Raw genomic sequence first — 20,485 nt, 5'->3', positions numbered from 1 at the left:
GAACAGGAGGAGGCGCAGGAGGAGAAGGCCACGCTTTTTGAGACACAACAACCCAGGCCTTGCATGAGGACAAGAAGCGTGCGGATATAGCAGCAATGCTTTTTGCCGCCATGCAGTCATAAATGTAATAAAGAGAAGAGGCTCAATAAACAGGGACCGGTAACGCTAACCCAGCAGCAGCAGCAGCACAGAGCACACGTGACGGAACAGGAGGAGGCGCAGGAGGAGAAGGCCACGCTTTTTGAGACGCAACCCAGGCCTTGCATGAGGACAAAAAGCGTGCGGATATAGCAATGCTTTTTGCCGCCATGCAGTCATAAATGTAATACAGATGAGAGGTTCCATAAACAGGGACCGGAAACGCTAACCCAGCAGCAGCAGCACACGTGATGGAACAGGAGCAGGCGCAGGAGGAGAAGGCCATGCTTTTTGAGACACAACAACCCAGGCCTTGCATGAGGACAAAAAGCGTGCGGATATAGCAGCAATGCTTTTTGCCGCCATGCAGTCATAAATGTAATACAGATGAGAGGTTCAATAAACAGGGACCGGAAACGCTAAACCATCCCAGATGTTCATTGGTCATGTTACTTGGTTGGGGTCCTGGAGTGTTGCGTAGTCATTTCCAATCCAGGATTGATTCATTTTAATTTGAGTCAGACGGTCTGCATTTTCTGTGGAGAGGCGGATACGTGAACCTTGCAGGCAACGGCATTCTTCAAGCTTCGGGTTATTTTGCTGACCACGTGCTCATGCAACTCAGGCACTGCAGAGCGCGCAAAGTGGTAGCGGCTGGGAACCACGTAACGTGGGATGGCCACTGACATCATGCCCTTGAAGCTGTTTGTCTCCACCACTCGATATGGCAGCATTTCGCAGGCCAGAAGCTTGGCTATGCTGGCTCTTACTGCCACGGCCCGGGGGTCATTTGCTGGCAATTTCCTCTTGCGCTCAAACATCTCCGAGACAGACAACTGAACCGTAGGGCTGCACAACGAAGGGCTGTTGGTTGTTGTGTTTGATGAACACTGGGAGACCTCAAGAGCACTACTCCGGAAAGTGACAGTGTCAGCGTCATCTGATTTTTTGGAATGTTTTGAACCACGCAATGGCTGGGCTACTGCTGCTGCTGAGGCGGGTCTGGTGGTGAGTCTGGTGAACCCAAGGGAGGCAGTGTTGCTGGTGGTACCCTGTCCTGCCGCGTTTGCCCACAGAGTGGGATGTTTGGATAGCATGTGGCGGCTCATGCTGGTGGTGGAGAGGTTGTTAATACTTTTCCCCCTGCTCAGGCGGGTCTTGCACACCTTGCAAATCGCCATGGTAACATCCTCAGTGCAGTCTTCAAAGAAAGCCCAGAATTTGGAGCACCTGCCTTGCTGGCGATTTCTGTTTGCGCCTCTTTTGCCTCTCACTTGAACTTCCACGCTTGTGGTGCCTGAAATTGCGCGCCGCCTACCTTGTGGCACAAGGCGAACTCGTGCAGCAGTGGGTTCTTCAACAGACTCATCTGTGCTGCTGCTACGACGGCGATGTTCTCGTTCACAAACAAAATCTGGGTCTATGTCCACATTGTCCATACCCTCCTCTTCCATCTCCTCAAACTCGTCATATGTCATTGTGGGGGGCCGCCGCCGTGGAGTACAGCTCCCCAGCACAACCGTCAGGGGAAACACCTCTTCCCTTGCCCCTCCCTCTTTCACCGGATTTCTTCCTCATTTCACTTATCCTTACAGTACACGCTGACTGGCAGCAGTACAGTGGCAGTACAGAAATGCTATACAGTGGTGGGTGAGCGGTGTACCACTATTGCCAGCAGCGACACAGAGCACAATGCTATACAGTGGCGGGTGAGCGGTGTACTACTGTTCCCAGCAGACAAAGAGTGGCAGTAAACACAATGCTATATAGTGTGGCTGAGCCGTGTACACAGAGTGGCAGTAAACACAATGCTATATAGTCTGCTATATAGTCACCCCGAACGGGGTGATGTTCTGCAGCACCCGAACAGTGGCGAACACTGTTCGCCCAACACTACTGGGAACGCAGATTTTAGTACCTAAACACACGATACAACATGTTTTCCGGGGTCGGACTCTGAGGCACATACAGATGGTCCCGATCATCATCCTCATCATACAACTCTTCTCCTGAGTCTGACCCACCCACCACCTCTGCCACCCCAACATCCCCAGACACAGTCACAGACCCCTCATCGTCCTCAACATTAACTTGGGATGCTGGCCTGAGCCCGACCTCCTCCTCCACATCAGGCCCCATCATCCCCTCAATGGCAGCCCTCATTAATCGCTCTGGCGCCGGACCGATGGACACAACGTTCTCCTCCGGGGAGGGCTGCTGCTGACCACTGGCTGCTGGGGTGGATGTTATAGCTTGCGTGGGGCGTTGGCTGTTGCTGTTGTTGGGAGTGCTGCTCACAGCGGAGGTCTCTGAGGAACTCATGGTGAGCTCATATAGTGGTTGACGGTGAGTGGAGTATTACTGATCCCAGCAATATACACACTGACTGGCAGAGTACGCAATGCTATATAGTCTGGCTGAGCCGTGTACACAGAGTGGCAGTGAACAATGCTATATAGTCTGGCTGAGCGGTGTACACAGAGTGGCAGTACACACAATGCTATATAGTCTGGCTGAGCCATGTACACAGAGTGGCAGTAAACAATGGTATATAGTCTGGCTGAGCGGTGTACACAGAGTGTCAGTAAACAATGGTATATAGTCTGGCTGAGCGGTGTACACAGAGTGTCAGTAAACAATGGTATATAGTCTGGCTGAGCGGTGTACACAGAGTGTCAGTAAACAATGGTATATAGTCTGGCTGAGCGGTGTACACCGAGTGTCAGTAAACAATGGTATATAGTCTGGCTGAGCGGTGTACACAGAGTGTCAGTAAACAATGGTATATAGTCTGGCTGAGCGGTGTACACAGAGTGTCAGTAAACAATGGTATATAGTCTGGCTGAGCGGTGTACACAGAGTGTCAGTAAACAATGGTATATAGTCTGGCTGAGCGGTGTACACAGAGTGGCAGTACACACAATGCTATATAGTCTGGCTGAGCGGTGTACACAGAGTGGCAGTACACACAATGCTATAGAGTCTGGCTGAGCGGTGTACACAGAGTGGCAGTACACACAATGCTATGTAGTCTGGCTGAGCGGTGTACACAGAGTGGCAGTAAACACAATGCTATATATAGCGTGGCTGAGCGAGGTGCACAGTGGCAGTACACACAATGCTATATAGTCAGGCTGAGCCGTGTACACAGAGTGGCAGTACACACAATGCTATATAGTGTGGCTGAGCGAGCGGTGTACTACTATTCCCAGCAGACACAGAACAGTAAACACAATGCTATATAGTGTGGGTGAGCGAGCGGTGTACCACTATTCCCAGCAGACACAGAACAGTAAACAGAATGCTATATAGTGTGGCTGAACGAGCGGTGTACCACTATTCCCAGCAGACACAGAACAGTAAACAGAATGCTATATAGTGTGGCTGAGCGAGCGGTGTACCACTATTCCCAGCAGACACAGAACAGTGAACAGAATGCTATATAGTGTGGCTGAGCGAGCGGTGTACTACTATTCCCAGCAGACACAGAACAGTAAACAGAATGCCTTATAGTGTGGCTGAGCGAGGTACACAGAGTGGCAGTAAACAGAATGCTATATAGTGTGGCTGAGCGAGCGGTGTACTACTGTTCCCAGCAGCGACACACAATGACTGGGGGGGACCCTGGCTAGCGTGGCTGGAGAGCGAACTACCCTGCCTGCCTACCCAAAGCTAAACCCACAGAGAAATGGCGGAGATATGACGTGGTTCGGGTATTTATTTACCCGAACCACGTGACCGTTCGGCCAATCAGAGCGCGTTCGGGCCCGAACCACGTGACCCGTTCGGCCAATCACAGCGCTAGCCGAACGTTCGGGGAACGTTCGGCCATGCGCTCTTAGTTCGGCCATGTGGCCGAACGGTTTGGCCGAGCACCGTCAGGTGTTCGGCCGAACTCGAACATCACCCGAACAGGGTGATGTTCTGCAGAACCCGAACAGTGGCGAACACTGTTCGCCCATCACTAGTGTGGTCCTCAAAGTATTACTGTTGCACCAAAACACTCTTATCTCTCAGGTGTCCAGAGGTTAGAAGATATATCTGATTATCGGTGATACTGCAGATCATCAATAATCGGGTATATTCTGCATTCTCAGTGATACTGCAGATCACTGGTAATCAGACCCTCTCTGTGTTACACCGATCGTTACACAAATCAGATAGAAGCCCACCTCCCTACTCACTTGCACACTATTTTGGCAGTTAGACTTATCGACAGCTGTTCAGGAAATGCTTTTGAAAACATTGAGGATATGGACTAGTCCAAAACCTGTTGGTTCTGTCAGATTTTAACTGCTTACTTTTTTTCGCCCAAGGGGTCTTTTAAGAAAGGCTTCACACTTACCTCCATGGAAATGATTTTCCCATTGACTAACATGGACAGTTACATCTAATGTGATTCTGCATGTGGTGAAACCACGTGCAATGTCCTCTGTAAGAATTTAGGGATTATATTTTTGCAATATAGAATCCCTCATTCACTTTAAAGAACCGCTGTTCAGCAAGAAGACTGGATATTCAGAGTTCTGCTTTAGGACACATTTCTAGAGAAACAGTTCTGGGTTTTAGCAAAACATTTTGCTTGAAGGGAAGGTCACGGAGCAGATAAAGATGCTCTATGTACAGACAGCCAGCAAGCAGAATATCAACAAACTCGCCTCGATTCCAAAACATATGAAAACACATGCATTCCGGGAATAGGTACAAGTCACCTGAAGCTCCAATTTTGGTTATAATTTCTGGTGCACGTGCAGTGAGTCTCGACATGTCACATGCTCCTGACAGCCAATCGCAGGCTTAGGAGTGTGAGGTGTAGCTGGCCCACTCCCACCGGATGATGTTAAAGTTAACTCTTGGGAGGAATTCTAACTTCCTTAAACTTCCTGTATCTTCACTCCTACCTACCTTCACTTCACTTTTGCTGTAGTCTCTGTCCTAGTGTAATGTAGTGTGGACTGTTCTTAAGAGAAACCTGAGTTATTCACAAGGACTATCTCAAGCTCCATGAAACGCCTTTAAGAACAAGTGACACCCATGCTAACCTGGTAATAAAAAACACGTGTATAAGTAGATAAATACTACTTCTAGTTACATAACAGATGTATTGTGCTATCCACGTAATGATTCCTGTGAATTTTATAAAGGCAAAGCAGAAAATCCTATTGCAAGCAGTGGCCATTTTGCCAAGCTAATGCTGACATCATATCCTCCCTGACTCTTGTTTCCCCCCCCCCCCTCCCTTCTCTTGCTCATTGTGTATTCATTAGCTGCCCTCCTCCTAGAGTCTTTTTTTATTTACACATCCAATCGCTGAGTCACCTCAGCCTTGCTTGTAAACACAAGTGATCAGCTAGGCAGGGAAATAAATGGAAGAGGAGGAATATATTATAGATAGGAACTCCCAGCATTCAAAAGAACTCCCAGCATTCAACTTTTTGGCACTGTTTGGCACTAGGGCCAGTGCTCCTAAAGTATGTGATAACTCCAAACCATAACAGCAGAAACAGTTTTGAATGCAGGATTAGCATTTTTATCACTTAATACACTCAGACCAGTTGCTGTTGAAATCTGATTTTTATGGTGACAATACAGCTTTAAGATGAACTACTACAGATTCCTAGCTTTGTTGAGGTGATGGCAATAACTGATGTACACACCTGTATGCCTTCATTTGCCAAATAAATGTTCCCTAAAACTTAAGGCATCTGGAGTCCAAATTTGAGATATCTGTCGGGCTGTGAGAGTGTCGAACCACTAGGTGCGGCCATTCGGGCTGCTGGTGCCGAAGAACAGTGTGGTAACCCCTAGCAACCGTAAATCACGTTTTAACACCATCATGTGTGTCATTGAATGATCCCCCTGGCAGATCAACTCAGCTGAGCCCTGGCTAAGGACATTGTTCTTTCACTCGCCCTGCCTGCTCCATTTTGTGCTGTGCTGTAAGCCCTCCTCCCCTGTATGGTAGCAGAACTGTACTGTATTGGCCCCAAACCTTCACCCCAGGGAACAAATCCCATTCCTTTCCGGGGGACAGTCCTCATACATATGTACACTAGAGATGGTCCGAACAGTTCGAACGTCGAACTATATGCGAGTTCGACCCGCCCCCTATACTACATCATTAGGGTCAACTTTGACCCTCTACAACACAGTCAGCAGACACAGGGTAGCCAATCAGGCTACACTCTCTCCTAGAGCCCCCCCCCCCTTATAAAACGCAGGCAGCGTCAGCCTTTTCACTCACTCGTGTGGCTGCAGTAATTAGAGAAGGGAGAGAACCTGCTGACATAGGGAAAGCTTAGTTAAGCTCTTGTGTTAGGCTTGTTAGGTTGCTCCTTCTTGCTGATACTTATTGCTAAAAAGCACTCCTCATCCTCAACAGCTCTTTTGAGAGCTAATGTTGTTCTTGTGATCTATTTTTTTTTGTGTCCCACAGACACTTGTGTTGCATGTACAGCCCTGTTAGTCAGTCACAGCTGCTGGACCTTGGCCCCTTGGTAATTCCTACTGTGCTACTGCCAGGCCCAGCACATTCAGTGACTACCTGTGTGTGACAGCTGCACAATTGTAATACCAATCACTGCATACCCACCTGTTCAGTGCACCTACCTACCTACGTGAGCGCATGCAGTGTTATATACCACCAGTCACTGCACATTGTATACATGTCACTGCATACCTGTTCACTGCACCTGTGTGACTGCACATTGTATTAGTCAAGTCATACCTTTCACTTCATCCCCCCCCCCCCCAATATGGGCAAAACAGGCAGAGGCAAGCCACCCGGCAGCTCTGTTCGAGGTTGTGCTGTCGTGATTTCGTGCAGCCCTGGACCAAAGTACAGTGTTCAGAAGGCGCATGCCATCAACCCCCAAGATTGTCAGGACGTAGTTGACTATTTAACACAGAACACCTCATCTTCCTCAGCTTCCGCACAGAAGCGTGACATATCTTCCTCCTCCTGCTCTGATTCTGGCACCCCACTTAACACTCAGTCGGCCGCCTCCACCAAAGTGCCATCACCCCAGGGCTCAGCGGTGTGGGCATATTTTTGTGTGTCTGCCTTAGATGAGAGCAATGCAATCTGTACTCTCTGCCACCAAAAATTGAGCCGTGGAAAGACCAAGACCCACGTAGGGACAACTTCCTTACGAAGGCACATGATGACAAAGCACAAACTGCAATGGGATGACCACCTGAGGAAAAGCAGATCACAAAAGCAAAGCAAAGCCATACACCGAAGTGGAAGTGGAAGATACCAGGCCGCAATTATTTCTCAAAAAAGGTGATACCCAAACTGTACCGTGATGTTCAAAGGCAAGTGGTGTCATCTCTGGCACACAGCATTGGGTCAAGGGTCCATCTGACCACGTGGCCAGCAAAGCACGGTCAGGCCTGCCCGAAAGACTAAGTCAGTCCTCACACACAGCATCTCTGCCTGCACACCGTGTGACTGCCTGCCCCAAGACCAAGTTGCTCCCCACACAGCATCTCTGCCCGCAGGCCGCTTGACTGCCTTCTCTGCCACCACCAAAAGGGTCCAGGACTCCAGGCGGATTCTTGAATCTTTAAGGCCGCTGCTAGCCTGCCTAATTTTTCTGGCTGCACTGCGGCTGCAACAACAAAACAAAAGGACAAAAGGCATGTACATGTGTCAATTCCCCTTCGTGATTGTTACATTGCCGCGGTGAAGGGGCTTGCGTATCACAATGAAGCAATGACCGCCGACTATATGAGTGTCTCGAGGGGGGCACACCCAAGATAATAAGGTCATTGCTTCATTGTAGACAGACCAAATTCAATCAGCTGGACAGTCACTGTTGTTCTGTCATTGAGCTACCTCAGCTCGGCGACCATATGGGCTTGAAAACCGCCATCGCCTGCACTCTCGCCATGGTGCGTACCAGTCCAGCACGGCTGTCACTACACAAACAGCTGTTTGCGGTGCGTTACACAGTGAGTTTGGTCTGTCAGTGTGAAGCAGTACACTAATTACACTACCTGATTGATGTACACACATGCAAGATGTTTTAAAGCACTTTAGGTCTCCAATTTAGCATGCAATGTGATTTCTGCCCTTAAAACGCTGCTGTGCGTCAAATCCGGATGTTTCCCCGGGACTTTTGGTTTGTATTCCACTCCGTTGAAACATCTTTTCCATCACTTTTGTGGCCAGCATAAATGTTTCTAGTTTTCAAAGTTCGCCTCCCCATTGAAGTCTATTGCGGTTTGAAAAGTTTGCGCGAACCGAACTTTTTGCGGAGTTCTTTGAGTTCAACTCGTTCTTATTAATGTTATTATTATGTTGGCTTGCTGCCAACACATTGTTCTACAAGTTCAGCTGGTTCTTCTTCTTATTAGTGCCCCCACTTTCTATACGCTACAGTTTTAGGGGTACAAGCGCCACATTTTTTACATTTATTCGTCTTATAGCAAAGTACATTACTTGTGCTTTAATAAGTGACCCACCGCGTCTGTGCGGCGGACCACCAAAGACCACTTTTTCGCCATTGACTTTGACAGAGAAAATTTACAAATTCCTGCCACTCGTACGGTTTTGAAGCTTCACTCCCCAAACTCAGACCACATATTGTTAGTGGTTTGTTTTGGGTGTAAGACACCCTCTAGAAAAATACACAGGAGACAAAAAAAGGGACGGAGCCCAATGGTGTAGTATGTCAAGATTATGTGGTAAATGTGGAAGTAAAAAGAACTACTCACAAAGGTGGGTTGCAGAGGGGCAACCGACCGCAGGAAGAAGGTGGAGACAATAAACCCAACTTCACTCGGGGGGTCGCCGGGGACCTGGATGTGGTCGCACTCCTTAGGAAAAGGAAGAAGACAGATCTCTACCATGGTAGGACCACGGATGCTCTGCCTCCGCCCCTCAGACTGGTGACGTGTGGGGGTATTAGATGCACTATTTGGGTAAAAGAGGCGCCGTGGTATATGGTAAAAGCGTTTAAAAATGAGGTAGCTTACCTCAATGATGACAAAATCTTTGTAACAACAAAATATTTTATTAGTGATAGCACAGGCAGCACGTTTCGCGGGTCTGAGCCCGCTTCCTCAGACACTGCTATTGGCCTGAGGAAGCAGGCTCAGACCCGCGAAACGCGTTGCCTGTGCTATCACTAATAAAATCTTTTGTTACTAAGATTTTGTCAATTGAGGTAAGCTACCTCATTACCTTTTAGTTTTTAAACTGTTTTTAAACGCTTTTACCGTATACCAGGGTGCCTCTTTTACCCAAATAGTGCATATATTGTTAGTATCACCCCAAATAAAAATATGAATTTTGGGGACAGACAAAAGTGGGCAGAGCTAGCAGAGGCCAATGAATATTTTGCAATTTTCTATACGCTACTCCTCCTACAGTTTTAGGAGTACGATTTTGAAACTTTGCACACTTGTTCGGCTGATACCCGAATAGGTTGCTTGTGCTCAGGGCAAAGGCGAGAGAGGCTCCAGCCTCTGGGCGCAGTGTAGGAGGGGGCGCACAACTTACTCAGCTATCATTCCCCTATTGTATTTGAAGCAGAGAAAAATAAGAAAAGGGGATACATGGCGGTGACTGCAAGCCAGATAACCAGAGATTAAGGTGTTGGGGGCCTCTTAGTCTAATAGCAATCAGTGTGTGTGACGGCTGGGGTGGGAGGGATGGAGGGCGCACTTTGGTGTGTCAGCCTTGGGGGGCTGGAGGACCTTGTTCTGGCGCTGCTTGTGCTCTGTTAAAGTGGATCCAAGATGAACTTTTACTCATTGCATAATTGTGTTCCTTTCCTATTGTTTATAGGGCATTCCTTAAGCCAAATAGTTTTTTTGTTTTTGTTTGAATACTCTAATTTATTATAAACTAAATGAGCGCCGCCCACTTTTTTCAGAGAGCCTTGGCAGTAGCAAGGGCTCATGGGAGCTCAGTCTGGGCAGGAGGAGGGGGAGGTATTACTAGCCAGAAATTTCAGAGGCAGAGGGGAGGAGGGAGGAGGAGGGGGGATCAGGTTTTTTTCAGTCTGTGCTGATGGTGCAGATAAGCCTGCTTCTGTGTAATGTTTACAAACAACATGGCTGCTGTCATTGCATCACAGCAAGAAATAATCATATTCTCTTAAAGCTGTATGCAGACAGATTTGCTGTTTAAACCATCTAAACTTTAGATAAGATATATAGACAAGTTACTTGTTATAGTTAGTTTTTCATCTCGGATCCGCTTTAAGCAATTCCACCCTCTATGCACCTGTGGCGGCCCACCAAAGACCCCATTTTTCCTATAGACTTTCATTGGAAAATTTGAAACGTTTCCCACTCGTACAACTTTGAAGTTACACTCACCAAACTTGGGTCACTTAGTCATGGGGTGAAGGTAAAACATTCTGTCACATTTTGGGGATCCAAAAAGTGGGCAGAGCTGCAAACAACCAATCACATTTTCCCTATTGATTTCAATGAGAAAATGTAAAAAGCTCTCATTCTTATAGCATTAAAGTCAGAGACCCCAAACTTGGAACAGTGGGTCACTGGGCTAAAATCTTGCAAGGTGGGTGAGTCACAGACTCGGCACTTCTCATGTCTTTTACCATTTTATGAAGATTGAATAAAGTATTATTTTAGATGGTGCGGATCATTTTGTGAAGAAAGTTACATACCTTTTAGGCCTCTTTCACAGTGGGACGTTGCATTTGATGCAACGTTAAGGTCGCATAACGTGACTCTAATGCAACACATTGAAAGACTATAACTTGGACGTTATAGTACAATCTTTAGCCCTGCGTTTGGTGCGTCGTTTTCATTGCACAGTGATGGAACGAAAACGGTGCATGCGTTACATTTAAAAAAAAAACATTACTGAGCATGTGCAACACACATAACACAGCAAATGTATTGCTAAACGCACAGCATGCAGCAGCTTTCTAAATATTGCTACACGTTGCACACAACGCAACGTGTGCACTGTGAATGTCGCACAGACTTAGTATTGCTGTGCGTTAGTCTGTGTTGGAACATTTTCTAATGTGCGGCTTTAACGTCCCACTGTGAAAGAGGCCTTAGAGCAGAGAGGAAGTTCTGAGTTCAGGTCCGCTTTAACATGTATCTACTAAATCTAATAAATACACAACTGGACTAAATGGAGACTTCATTGGGCATATGCAATTCACTTTTTCTCCCAGGTGATATTTTCACACCTTGTTATAAAATGCCTTTTAAACCACCAGCAAGCAAGAAAATACGTAAAATAATTTTGATAGTGCTTTTTAACCAAGTTTTGGTTACTTTTTAAGTTATTTTAACCACTTAAAGGGAACCTTAACTGTGGACCCCCCAAAAAATTCACTTACCTGGGTCTTTCCCAAGCCTCCTGCAGCCGTCCTGTGCCCGCGCCGGTTCTTTGGTGCCCTCCGGTCTCCCTCCGCGGCTAAGTTTGTTTTCGGCCGACTGCCAGTCGTCCTTCGGCAAAGCATCCTCTTCTTCCGCATTCCCCGTCGTAAAGAGCCGTAAAGCGCGTCCGCATGACGCGTCTTGCGACATGCGGACGCGCTTTACGGCTCTTTACGACGGGGAATGCGGAAGAAGAGGGCGCTTTGCCGGAGGACGACTGGCAGTCGGCCGAAAACTAAACTTAGCCGCGGAGGGAGACCGGAGGGCACCGAAGGACCGGCGCGGGCACAGGACGGCTGCAGGAGGCTTGGGAAAGCCCCAGGTAAGTGAATTTTTTTGGGGGCCCACAGTTAAAGAGACACTGAAGCGAAAAAAAATATATGATATAATGAATTGGTTGTATACTATGAATAATTACTAGAAGATTAGCAGCAAAGAAAATATTCTCATACTTTTATTTTCAGGTTTATAGTGTTTTTTCTAACATTGCATTATTCTATAATATGTGCAGATTACACAACACTCAGCATTCAAAATGATTCTTTCAGAGCAGTCTGTGAAGTAATGACCTCTCCTCTAGCAGAGAAAAAGTAAACAGTTTACTTACAGTTGAGATAATAAAAGTCAGATAATAGCCCTCTCCACGACTAATTTAGTCGGAGAGCTTAATGGCTTGTTTACATAGAGATAACAACTGGAGTTTCTCAACTCTTCCTGTACTGGAAACAATTAGACTGATGTATCTGATCTTAATGTTTTATTTCTTAGCTGTACTACACATACAAATCATAATATCATAATTTTTTTTCGCTTCAGTGTCTCTTTAAGGTTCCCTTTAAGGACCAGGCCATTTTGATCTGATCTGTGCTGCGTGGGCTCTCCAGCCCACAGCACAGATCAGCAGACAGTCAGGGTGACCAGACTTCCCCCCTTTTCTCCCCACTAGGGGGATGTCTTGCTAGGGGGGTCTGATCGCCGCCGGCTATTTTCGCCTTGTGGGGGGGCTCCTCAAAGCCCCCCTCCGCAGCGACTTTCGGCCTCCCTGTCCTTCCCTCCCTCTCCTCTTTCCCCTGGGCGGCACAGGACGGCGTTCCATCCTGCGCCACCTCTGATAGGCTTTAGCCTATCAGACTGCGGCGATCCCCGGCCAATCAGAGGCAGAGGCAGCAGCGCCGTATGATGTAAACAGCGGGATTTCTTCCCCGCATGTTTACATTTTGCCTGCGAGCCGCGATCGGAGGCTCGCAGGTTGTTCACGGAGACACCCTCTGTGAACTGACATGGAACGGCCGTTTCCATGTAAAACCACTTAACACCTAGGTTTGCCGATCGGCTAAAATATGAAAATGATCTCCTAGGAAATAGCTCAGGAGAAACCAAAGAGAAGCATATGGGCCCCAATGTCTTTCTGAGCAGACTTGATTTGCTTCTTACTTGTAGGCAATGTCTTTCAGATTTCTTTCAGCCATGTGACTGTCCCGTATTCCCTGGAGAATGGTATCACAGGATGTTTCTGGACATGAGTTTCCACCTGTCTGATGGATGATTACTTTTGATGCTGCACCGATCAAGGGTTTTCCACAGGTTGGTTCCTCTGTTCCGAATCCCCACCCATCACGCGCTATAACAGCGGGTGTGCACACTATTTCTAGAGACAGAGAAAAGACAGACATTAAACTACACAATAATATACCGGTATAAAGCAAAGGAGAGAAGCCAGCACATCCTATAACCGCTCACATCTGAAATGACTAGCAGCTCTAATAGGTTAACTACACACATTGCATTCAAAACAGGTGCAATTCATATGCATTAATGGCCCTAGTTTTAATTGAACTGAACATTAACATGCAAGCTTGAATACAGGCTGAGAACAGCTAGCCTTGTACTTACATTGTATATAGCAGACACAGAAAGGAAGGTGGGGCTGTGCATCCCAAAAACGGATATGCCGCATCTGAATGGTTAGGTTCCATTTATGCTTAATCAGTTGGTACGCGTTTTTTCGTTCTTCTCCATAGCAGTGCATTATGAAAAATCTTTCAGTTAAACCGCGTATAGTGTGAACTGAGCCATTGGGAAACATGGACATTACTTTGAAAATCAGTTATCCTTTCAGTTATAACTACGAGCAACTGATTAAGTGTAAATAGGGCCTAAAGGTGGCCACACACCATACATTTTTTTAAATATCTGTTCAATTCAAGAATAGCAATCAATTTTTCTGACTGATCGTAACAATTCAAAAATCTGACCAATGTACCACACACCTATGTTCAATCTTTCCCCAATCATGAATAAAATAATTGAAAGCTCAGAAAAAAATTGATTGGAACTGTACATCGAGTAATTGACAATCCATCACACCCCATACAATTCTTGATAAAGTTGGTCTGAAATTTCAAACATGACCAATCTCCAAAAATCGAAAAAAAAAGAAGAAAAATAAATTTGATCGGATTTATTAATCGAAAACAATGAAAAATTCTCGATTTTTCGAGACAACCGATCAAAATTATCGAATTGGTGAAAAATTAGATCATTAATTATATGGTGTGGGGCCACTTTTAAAATGGATAAACGCCCAGGCGTGCACCCCCTAACAGGCTAAATATACTCTCTGAATACAAACAGATCCTGCATTTATTTACACTATGGAGGAGGCTATCCTCAGATGCTGCATGCCCATTTTTGGAATGCGCAGCCCCCCGTTTCTGCAATGTACCTGTATAATACAAAGTACTTTAATCCTTCCCCAAGAATTCTGACAGACAAATTGTAGGCCATACAATTTGTCTGTCAGAATTCTTGGGGAAGGATTAAAGGAGTTTGTGCATTATTTTGCTGATTGGTGCCCGGATATTTGTATACTTTCTTGTGCCATAAATTGTACCTACTCTTCCGGAGGCACGGTCTCTAACCCCTGTTACCCCCCTGGGGCTGCCTACCAGGGCATCTAGTGCCACCCTATCCACTCTTCTGGTTGCTGATAATACAAAGTACAAATGTGCAGAAAGATGGTCTCTGTGTTTTCTCTTTAAGCCAGAAATTCGAGCTGCTGTTTTTCTATTATAATCGGAAACATTAAGGACTAGTATACACAGATCACAGTGCAAATGCAACCTAAATGCAATATGAACTGCATTCATACTGCATTTGTGGCTTTCCAAACATAAAAAACACCATATGGTACATTTATTAAACCAAACAACTAAATCATTTCAGTGGCATTTTTGTATTTCTAAAATATAACTAAACCAGTGGGTTGTATTTTTTTTCTTTAATCAGAACCACAATATAATCTCCCTGGCAGTAATCCTGAGTGTAGCTCGGGCTAGCCGCTGGGTGCTCAATGCAGAGTATAGCGCACACCGTGCACTTTTACTCACCTCCCAAGGGATCCAGACATTGGTAGTCATTCTCCTTCCTGTTTCTCTGAGACTCTGAATCACTCTGGCGAGATCGCCGTCATTGATCTCACGACAGAGTTACAGCGCCACCTGGAGGATGGAGGGAAAATTGCAGCACTGGAGCCCAGGGAGGTGAGTGAGAACCACTGCAGAGATTATGGCGGCATGAATTTTTTCCTGATTTTAGGGTCTGAAACATTTTAAAAAGACCTTGAAATCCGGAAATAACCATACCACCAGGGGAGTTAAAGGACCACTGAAGTGAGAGACATATGGAAGCTGCCTTTAATATTTCCTTTTAAACAATACCAGTTGCCTGGCAGCCCTGCTGATCTATTTGGCTGCAGTAGTGTTTGAATCACACCAGAAACAAGCATGCAGATAATCCAGTCAGACTTCAGTCAGAAACCTTTTATCTGCATGCTTGTTCAGGGTCTATGGCTAAATGAAATAGAATAAATAGTGCAACCTTCATATTCCTCGCACTTCAGGTTCCCGTTAACTGATTTTGAATGTCCTTAAAGTGAACCTCCGGACTAAAAATCTACTGAGCAGAACTGAAAAGGCTTGGTGTTTCTTTAACAGTTTCACAGCATCATAACTTTGTTTTTCTTACCAAAGAATAATTTTAGCTGCATTTTTAGCTAAGCTCCACCCATCAAAGGAAAAAAGCCCAGGCTTTTTTTCCCTGATGCTGTGCAGAGCATGATGGGATTTTTCTATGTTGTTGTTCACGTTGCCTAGCAACTGGGAGGGGTGATCAGCACACAGGACAGTTGGAACTGTGTCTCATGCTCCTTGTCACCTCCTTTCAACCAAAAATATGGCTGCCATCGTGAAATCAAACATTTGCCTGTTCTTTTAAAACAGTGTGGGTAAGAGATTATATTACCTATCTGTTTTAATTAACATAAGTAATGTAACTTAAAGGGAACCTAAACTGAGAGGGATATGGATGTTTCCTTTTAAACAATACCAGTTGCCTGGTAGTCCTGCTGATCTCTTTGCTGCAATAGTGGCTGAATAACACACCTGAAACAAGCATGCAGCTAATCCAGTCTGACTTCAGTCAGAGCACCTGATCTGCATGCTTGTTTAGGGGCTGTGGCTGAAAGTATTAGAGACACAGGATCAGCAGGAGAGTCGGGCAACTGGTATTATTTTAAAAGGAAAAAAACATGCCCTTCTCAGTTTAGGTTCCCTTTAATGACAGTATGTTTGTTTAGGCTGGAGTTCCTCTTTAAGTATAAGTACACTAGCACATTACTAACACAGCACTTTAGCTCCCTGGAAATGTCTTGTTAGTGAGGTAACGGTCCAGGCTCCCACACTGTGCAAGAACCGGCCGCCAAGTTTTTTATGACCACATTTCACCATTATTTGAAAGAAGTGGAGGAACAAAGATAAAATTGATTTAAAAATAAGCTTCATAGTTGCCCTGTGGCTTTGAAGTTAGATGCATAGGGCTATATGCCAGCATTAACTTCTTAGGGGGAAGGAAACCCTGCTGGGAAATTCAAAGATATTTGTGTCGAAGTTCCTTGTACAGCTGCAATAGGAAACTGTATAGAGCCGTGGATTTTTTTTTTTTTTAAATAAGTACCCGTGGTTTTTTAGAATTTGCTTCTGGGATCTCTATTAGAGATGATATTTAAACTGACCAGTGAGTATTCTTCAGTGCGAGGACTCTCATTGGTAAGGAGTTCTGGCAAAAGATTCAGGCTGGATTCACACTGCACGCATTATAATGTATGTGACCTGCAATGGAGGCTGGACATAGACTTTAATACAATGCCTGCATGCAGCCCCCCCCTAGTGTTTCCACCTCTCCCTTTAGATTGTAAGCCTCTGGCAGGGTCCTCCACTCCCTAGTGTAATCTACAGGATCATGTCTTCTGTCCTATGACAGCCTGTACTTGTATTACTGGGCCTACCTAACCAGCCCATATTGCATGATCGTGTATTTTGTACAATTTGTATGTATAACTTTGTTCTATGTGTATAACCCTATATATGTCATCCTTGTATCATTGTATATATTTATTGTCCAGCGCTGCGTAATATGTTGGCGCTTTATAAATACAATAAATAATAATAATAATAATGCAGCGAGTTAGAATAATGCGATCAGTTGCAATGCAGTATTAACCTGCTGAGCGGTCTGGACGAGCTCAGCTCGTCCAACACCGCCAGAGGCTGCCGCTCAGGCCCTGCTGGGCCGATTTGCACCAAATAAAAAGCAGCACACGCAGCCGGCACTTTGCCAGCCGCGTGTGCTGCCTGATCGCCGCTGCAGCGCGGCGATCCGCCGCGTGCAGCGGCGAAAGAGGGTCCCCCCAGCCGCCCGAGCCCAGCGTAGCCGGAACAAACAGTTCCGGCCAGCGCTAAGGGCTGGATCGGAGGCGGCTGACGTCAAGACGTCGGCTGACGTCGATGACGTCACTCCGCTCGTCGCCATGGCGACGAGGGAAGCGAAACACGGAGGGCCGCTCATTGCGGCCTTCCGTGTTATCTCTTGCCGCCGGAGGCGATCGGAAGATCGCCTCCGGAGCGCCCTCTAGTGGGCTTTCATGCAGCCAACTTTCAGTTGGCTGCATGAAATAGTTTTTTTTTTATTTAAAAAAACCCTCCCGCAGCCACCCTGGCGATTTAATCAGAACGCCAGGGTGGTTAAGAACAGGCCCATAGGGCGAGCACAGGGAATCCAGCGCAGGAGACTTGGGCTCACAGAGAGTAACTCCGGCGCCGTCAGCAGGCGGAGCTGAAGTTACTTTTAAAACACAATAATTCGGCCTCCAGCAATCGCTGGAAGCCAAATTATTTCATTCCCCACCATCCATGGCGGCCTGGAGAGGGAATAGTATTTAACACGGCCGGGACTTGTGCAGCAGCAGGATCAGCCATATACCGGCTGTATCCTGCGCCCAAGTCTCCCGCGCTGATATCTCTCGTACGCCTATAGGATTGTATGGGCAATGAGTTGAATTGCTCTGCAATCAGGGGTGTAACTAGAGGAGAGCAGCCCCTGCGACTGCAGGGAGACTCAGAGCTGTAAGGGGGACCCAACTACTACTTCACTCCCTCCGATAAAGACGTCCATCCTTCAGATTAGCTGTTTTGGGCATCACTTGTTACACTTGTTATGGGTGTGAAGATCATCATGTCGACACTTGTCACATGACCCTTGTGAGATGGCCCCCCCGGGCTGTCCTGGTGACCAGGAGTAGGAGAGGAAAAGTGTATAAAAATTGGAAGACCCTATCAAAATTTTGCAGGGGGGGGGGGGGGGGGGCATGATTTGTAGGTATGGCCCTGTCTGCAATGCAACTGATTGGGTAGTTACCCTCACCTTTAAAGAATAGAGGTGAGTATGAGCCCCTTCTCCTTGTCAGAAGCAGGAAATTTGGGCGCAAGAGGCAAGTGGACAAAAAGGGTGTTGCCATTGACTCTCATGTTAAATATCGTTTAATTGGTTGCCAACCCCGTCACGCCAATGGAGGCTATGTCCAGCCTCCATTGCCAATGGGCGTGGCCGTGGCGGCAGCCGGCAGCCCCAGGACCACCTAACGCTGATCGGCGTAAAGTCCTGGGGCTTCAGTTTGCAGGAGATCATGCACAGGCTGCGTGCGCATCTCCTGGTTGGTAGGTGGAGCGGAGTTCCGCCTTCAGTCTCCCAGCGGCGTTTGCAATTGGTGCCTGGTAAATAATAACGTTTACAATGGGTGCCTGGTGAATAATAACGTTTACAATGGATTCCTGGTGAATAATAATGTTTACAATGGGCGCCTAGTGAATAATAACGTTTACAATGGGTGCCTGGTGAATAATAATGTTTACAATGGGTTCCTGGTGAATAATAACGTTTACAATGGGTTCCTGGTGAATAATAACGTTTACAATGGGTTCCTGGTGAATAATAACGTTTACAATGGGTTCCTGGTGAATAATAAAGTTTACAATGGGTTCCTGATGAATAATAACGTTTACAATGGGTGCCTAGTGAATAATAACGTTTACAATGGGTGCCTGGTGAATAATAACGTTTACAATGGGTTCCTGGTGAATAATAACGTTTACAATGGGTTCCTGGTGAATAATAACGTTTACAATGGGTTCCTGGTGAATAATAACGTTTACAATGGGTTCCTGGTGAATAATAACGTTTACAATGGGCGCCTAGTGAATAATAACGTTTACAATGGATGCCTGGTGAATAATAACGTTTACAATAGGTGCCTGGTAAATAATAATGTTTACAATGGGTTCCTGGTGAATAATAATGTTTACAATGGGTTCCTGGTGAATAATAATGTTTACAATGGGCGCCTGGTGAATAATAATGTTTACAATGGGTTCCTGGTGAATAATAACGTTTACAATGGGTTCCTGGTGAATAATAACGTTTACAAAGGGTTCCTGGTGAATAATAACGTTTACAATGGGCGCCTAGTGAATAATAACGTTTACAATGGGTGCCTGGTGAATAATAACGTTTACAATGGGTTCCTGGTGAATAATAACGTTTACAATGGGTTCCTGGTGAATAATAACGTTTACAATGGGTTCCTGGTGAATAATAATGTTTACATTGGGCGCCTGATGAATAATAACGTTTACAATGGGTTCCTGGTGAATAATAACGTTTACAATGGGCGCCTAGTGAATAATAACGTTTACAATGGGTTCCTGGTGAATAATAACGTTTACAATGGGCGCCTAGTGAATAATAACGTTTACAATGGGTTCCTGGTGAATAATAACGTTTACAATGGGCGCCTAGTGAATAATAACGTTTACAATGGATGCCTGGTGAATAATAACGTTTACAATAGGTGCCTGGTAAATAATAATGTTTACAATGGGTTCCTGGTGAATAATAATGTTTACAATGGGTTCCTGGTGAATAATAATGTTTACAATGGGCGCCTGGTGAATAATAATGTTTACAATGGGTTCCTGGTGAATAATAACGTTTACAATGGGTGACTGGTGAATAATAACATTTACAATGGGTTCCTGGTGAATAATAATGTTTACAATGGGCTCCTAGTGAATAATAACGTTTACAATGGGTGCCTGGTGAATAATAACGTTTACAATGGGTTCCTGATGAATAATAACGTTTACAATGGGCGCCTGGTGAATAATAATGTTTACAATGGGTTCCTGGTGAATAATAATGTTTACAATGGGTTCCTGGTGAATAATAATGTTTACAATGGGCGCCTGGTGAATAATAATGTTTACAATGGGTTCCTGGTGAATAATAACGTTTACAATGGGTGACTGGTGAATAATAACATTTACAATGGGTTCCTGGTGAATAATAATGTTTACAATGGGCTCCTAGTGAATAATAACGTTTACAATGGGTGCCTGGTGAATAATAACGTTTACAATAGGTGCCTGGTAAATAATAATGTTTACAGTGGGTTCCTGGTGAATAATAACGTTTACAATGGGCGCCTGGTGAATAATAACGTTTACAATGGGTTCCTGGTGAATAATAACGTTTACAATGGGTTCCTGGTGAATAATAACGTTTACAATGGGTTCCTGGT

The 20,485-nt window shown here is 45.7% G+C and overlaps 1 protein-coding gene across 2 annotated transcripts in view; it reads right to left on the bottom strand.

The window, feature by feature from the left end:
• LOC137528057 (peptidoglycan recognition protein 1-like) overlaps positions 1–20,485 on the bottom strand; it is a 76,171-nt gene that overhangs the window by 7,483 nt on the left and 48,203 nt on the right. For both annotated transcript variants that reach the window (XM_068249295.1, XM_068249294.1), the window contains exon 3: positions 12,949–13,162. In XM_068249295.1, coding sequence (XP_068105396.1) covers positions 12,949–13,162 — 214 coding nt within the window. The remainder of the gene's footprint in view (positions 1–12,948; positions 13,163–20,485) is intronic.

Source organism: Hyperolius riggenbachi, chromosome 8 (genome assembly GCF_040937935.1).
Source record: "Hyperolius riggenbachi isolate aHypRig1 chromosome 8, aHypRig1.pri, whole genome shotgun sequence".
Lineage (NCBI taxonomy): Eukaryota > Metazoa > Chordata > Amphibia > Anura > Hyperoliidae > Hyperolius > Hyperolius riggenbachi.
Note: the sequence above shows the minus strand (reverse complement) of the source record. Positions and strands in the feature narration are given on the sequence as shown.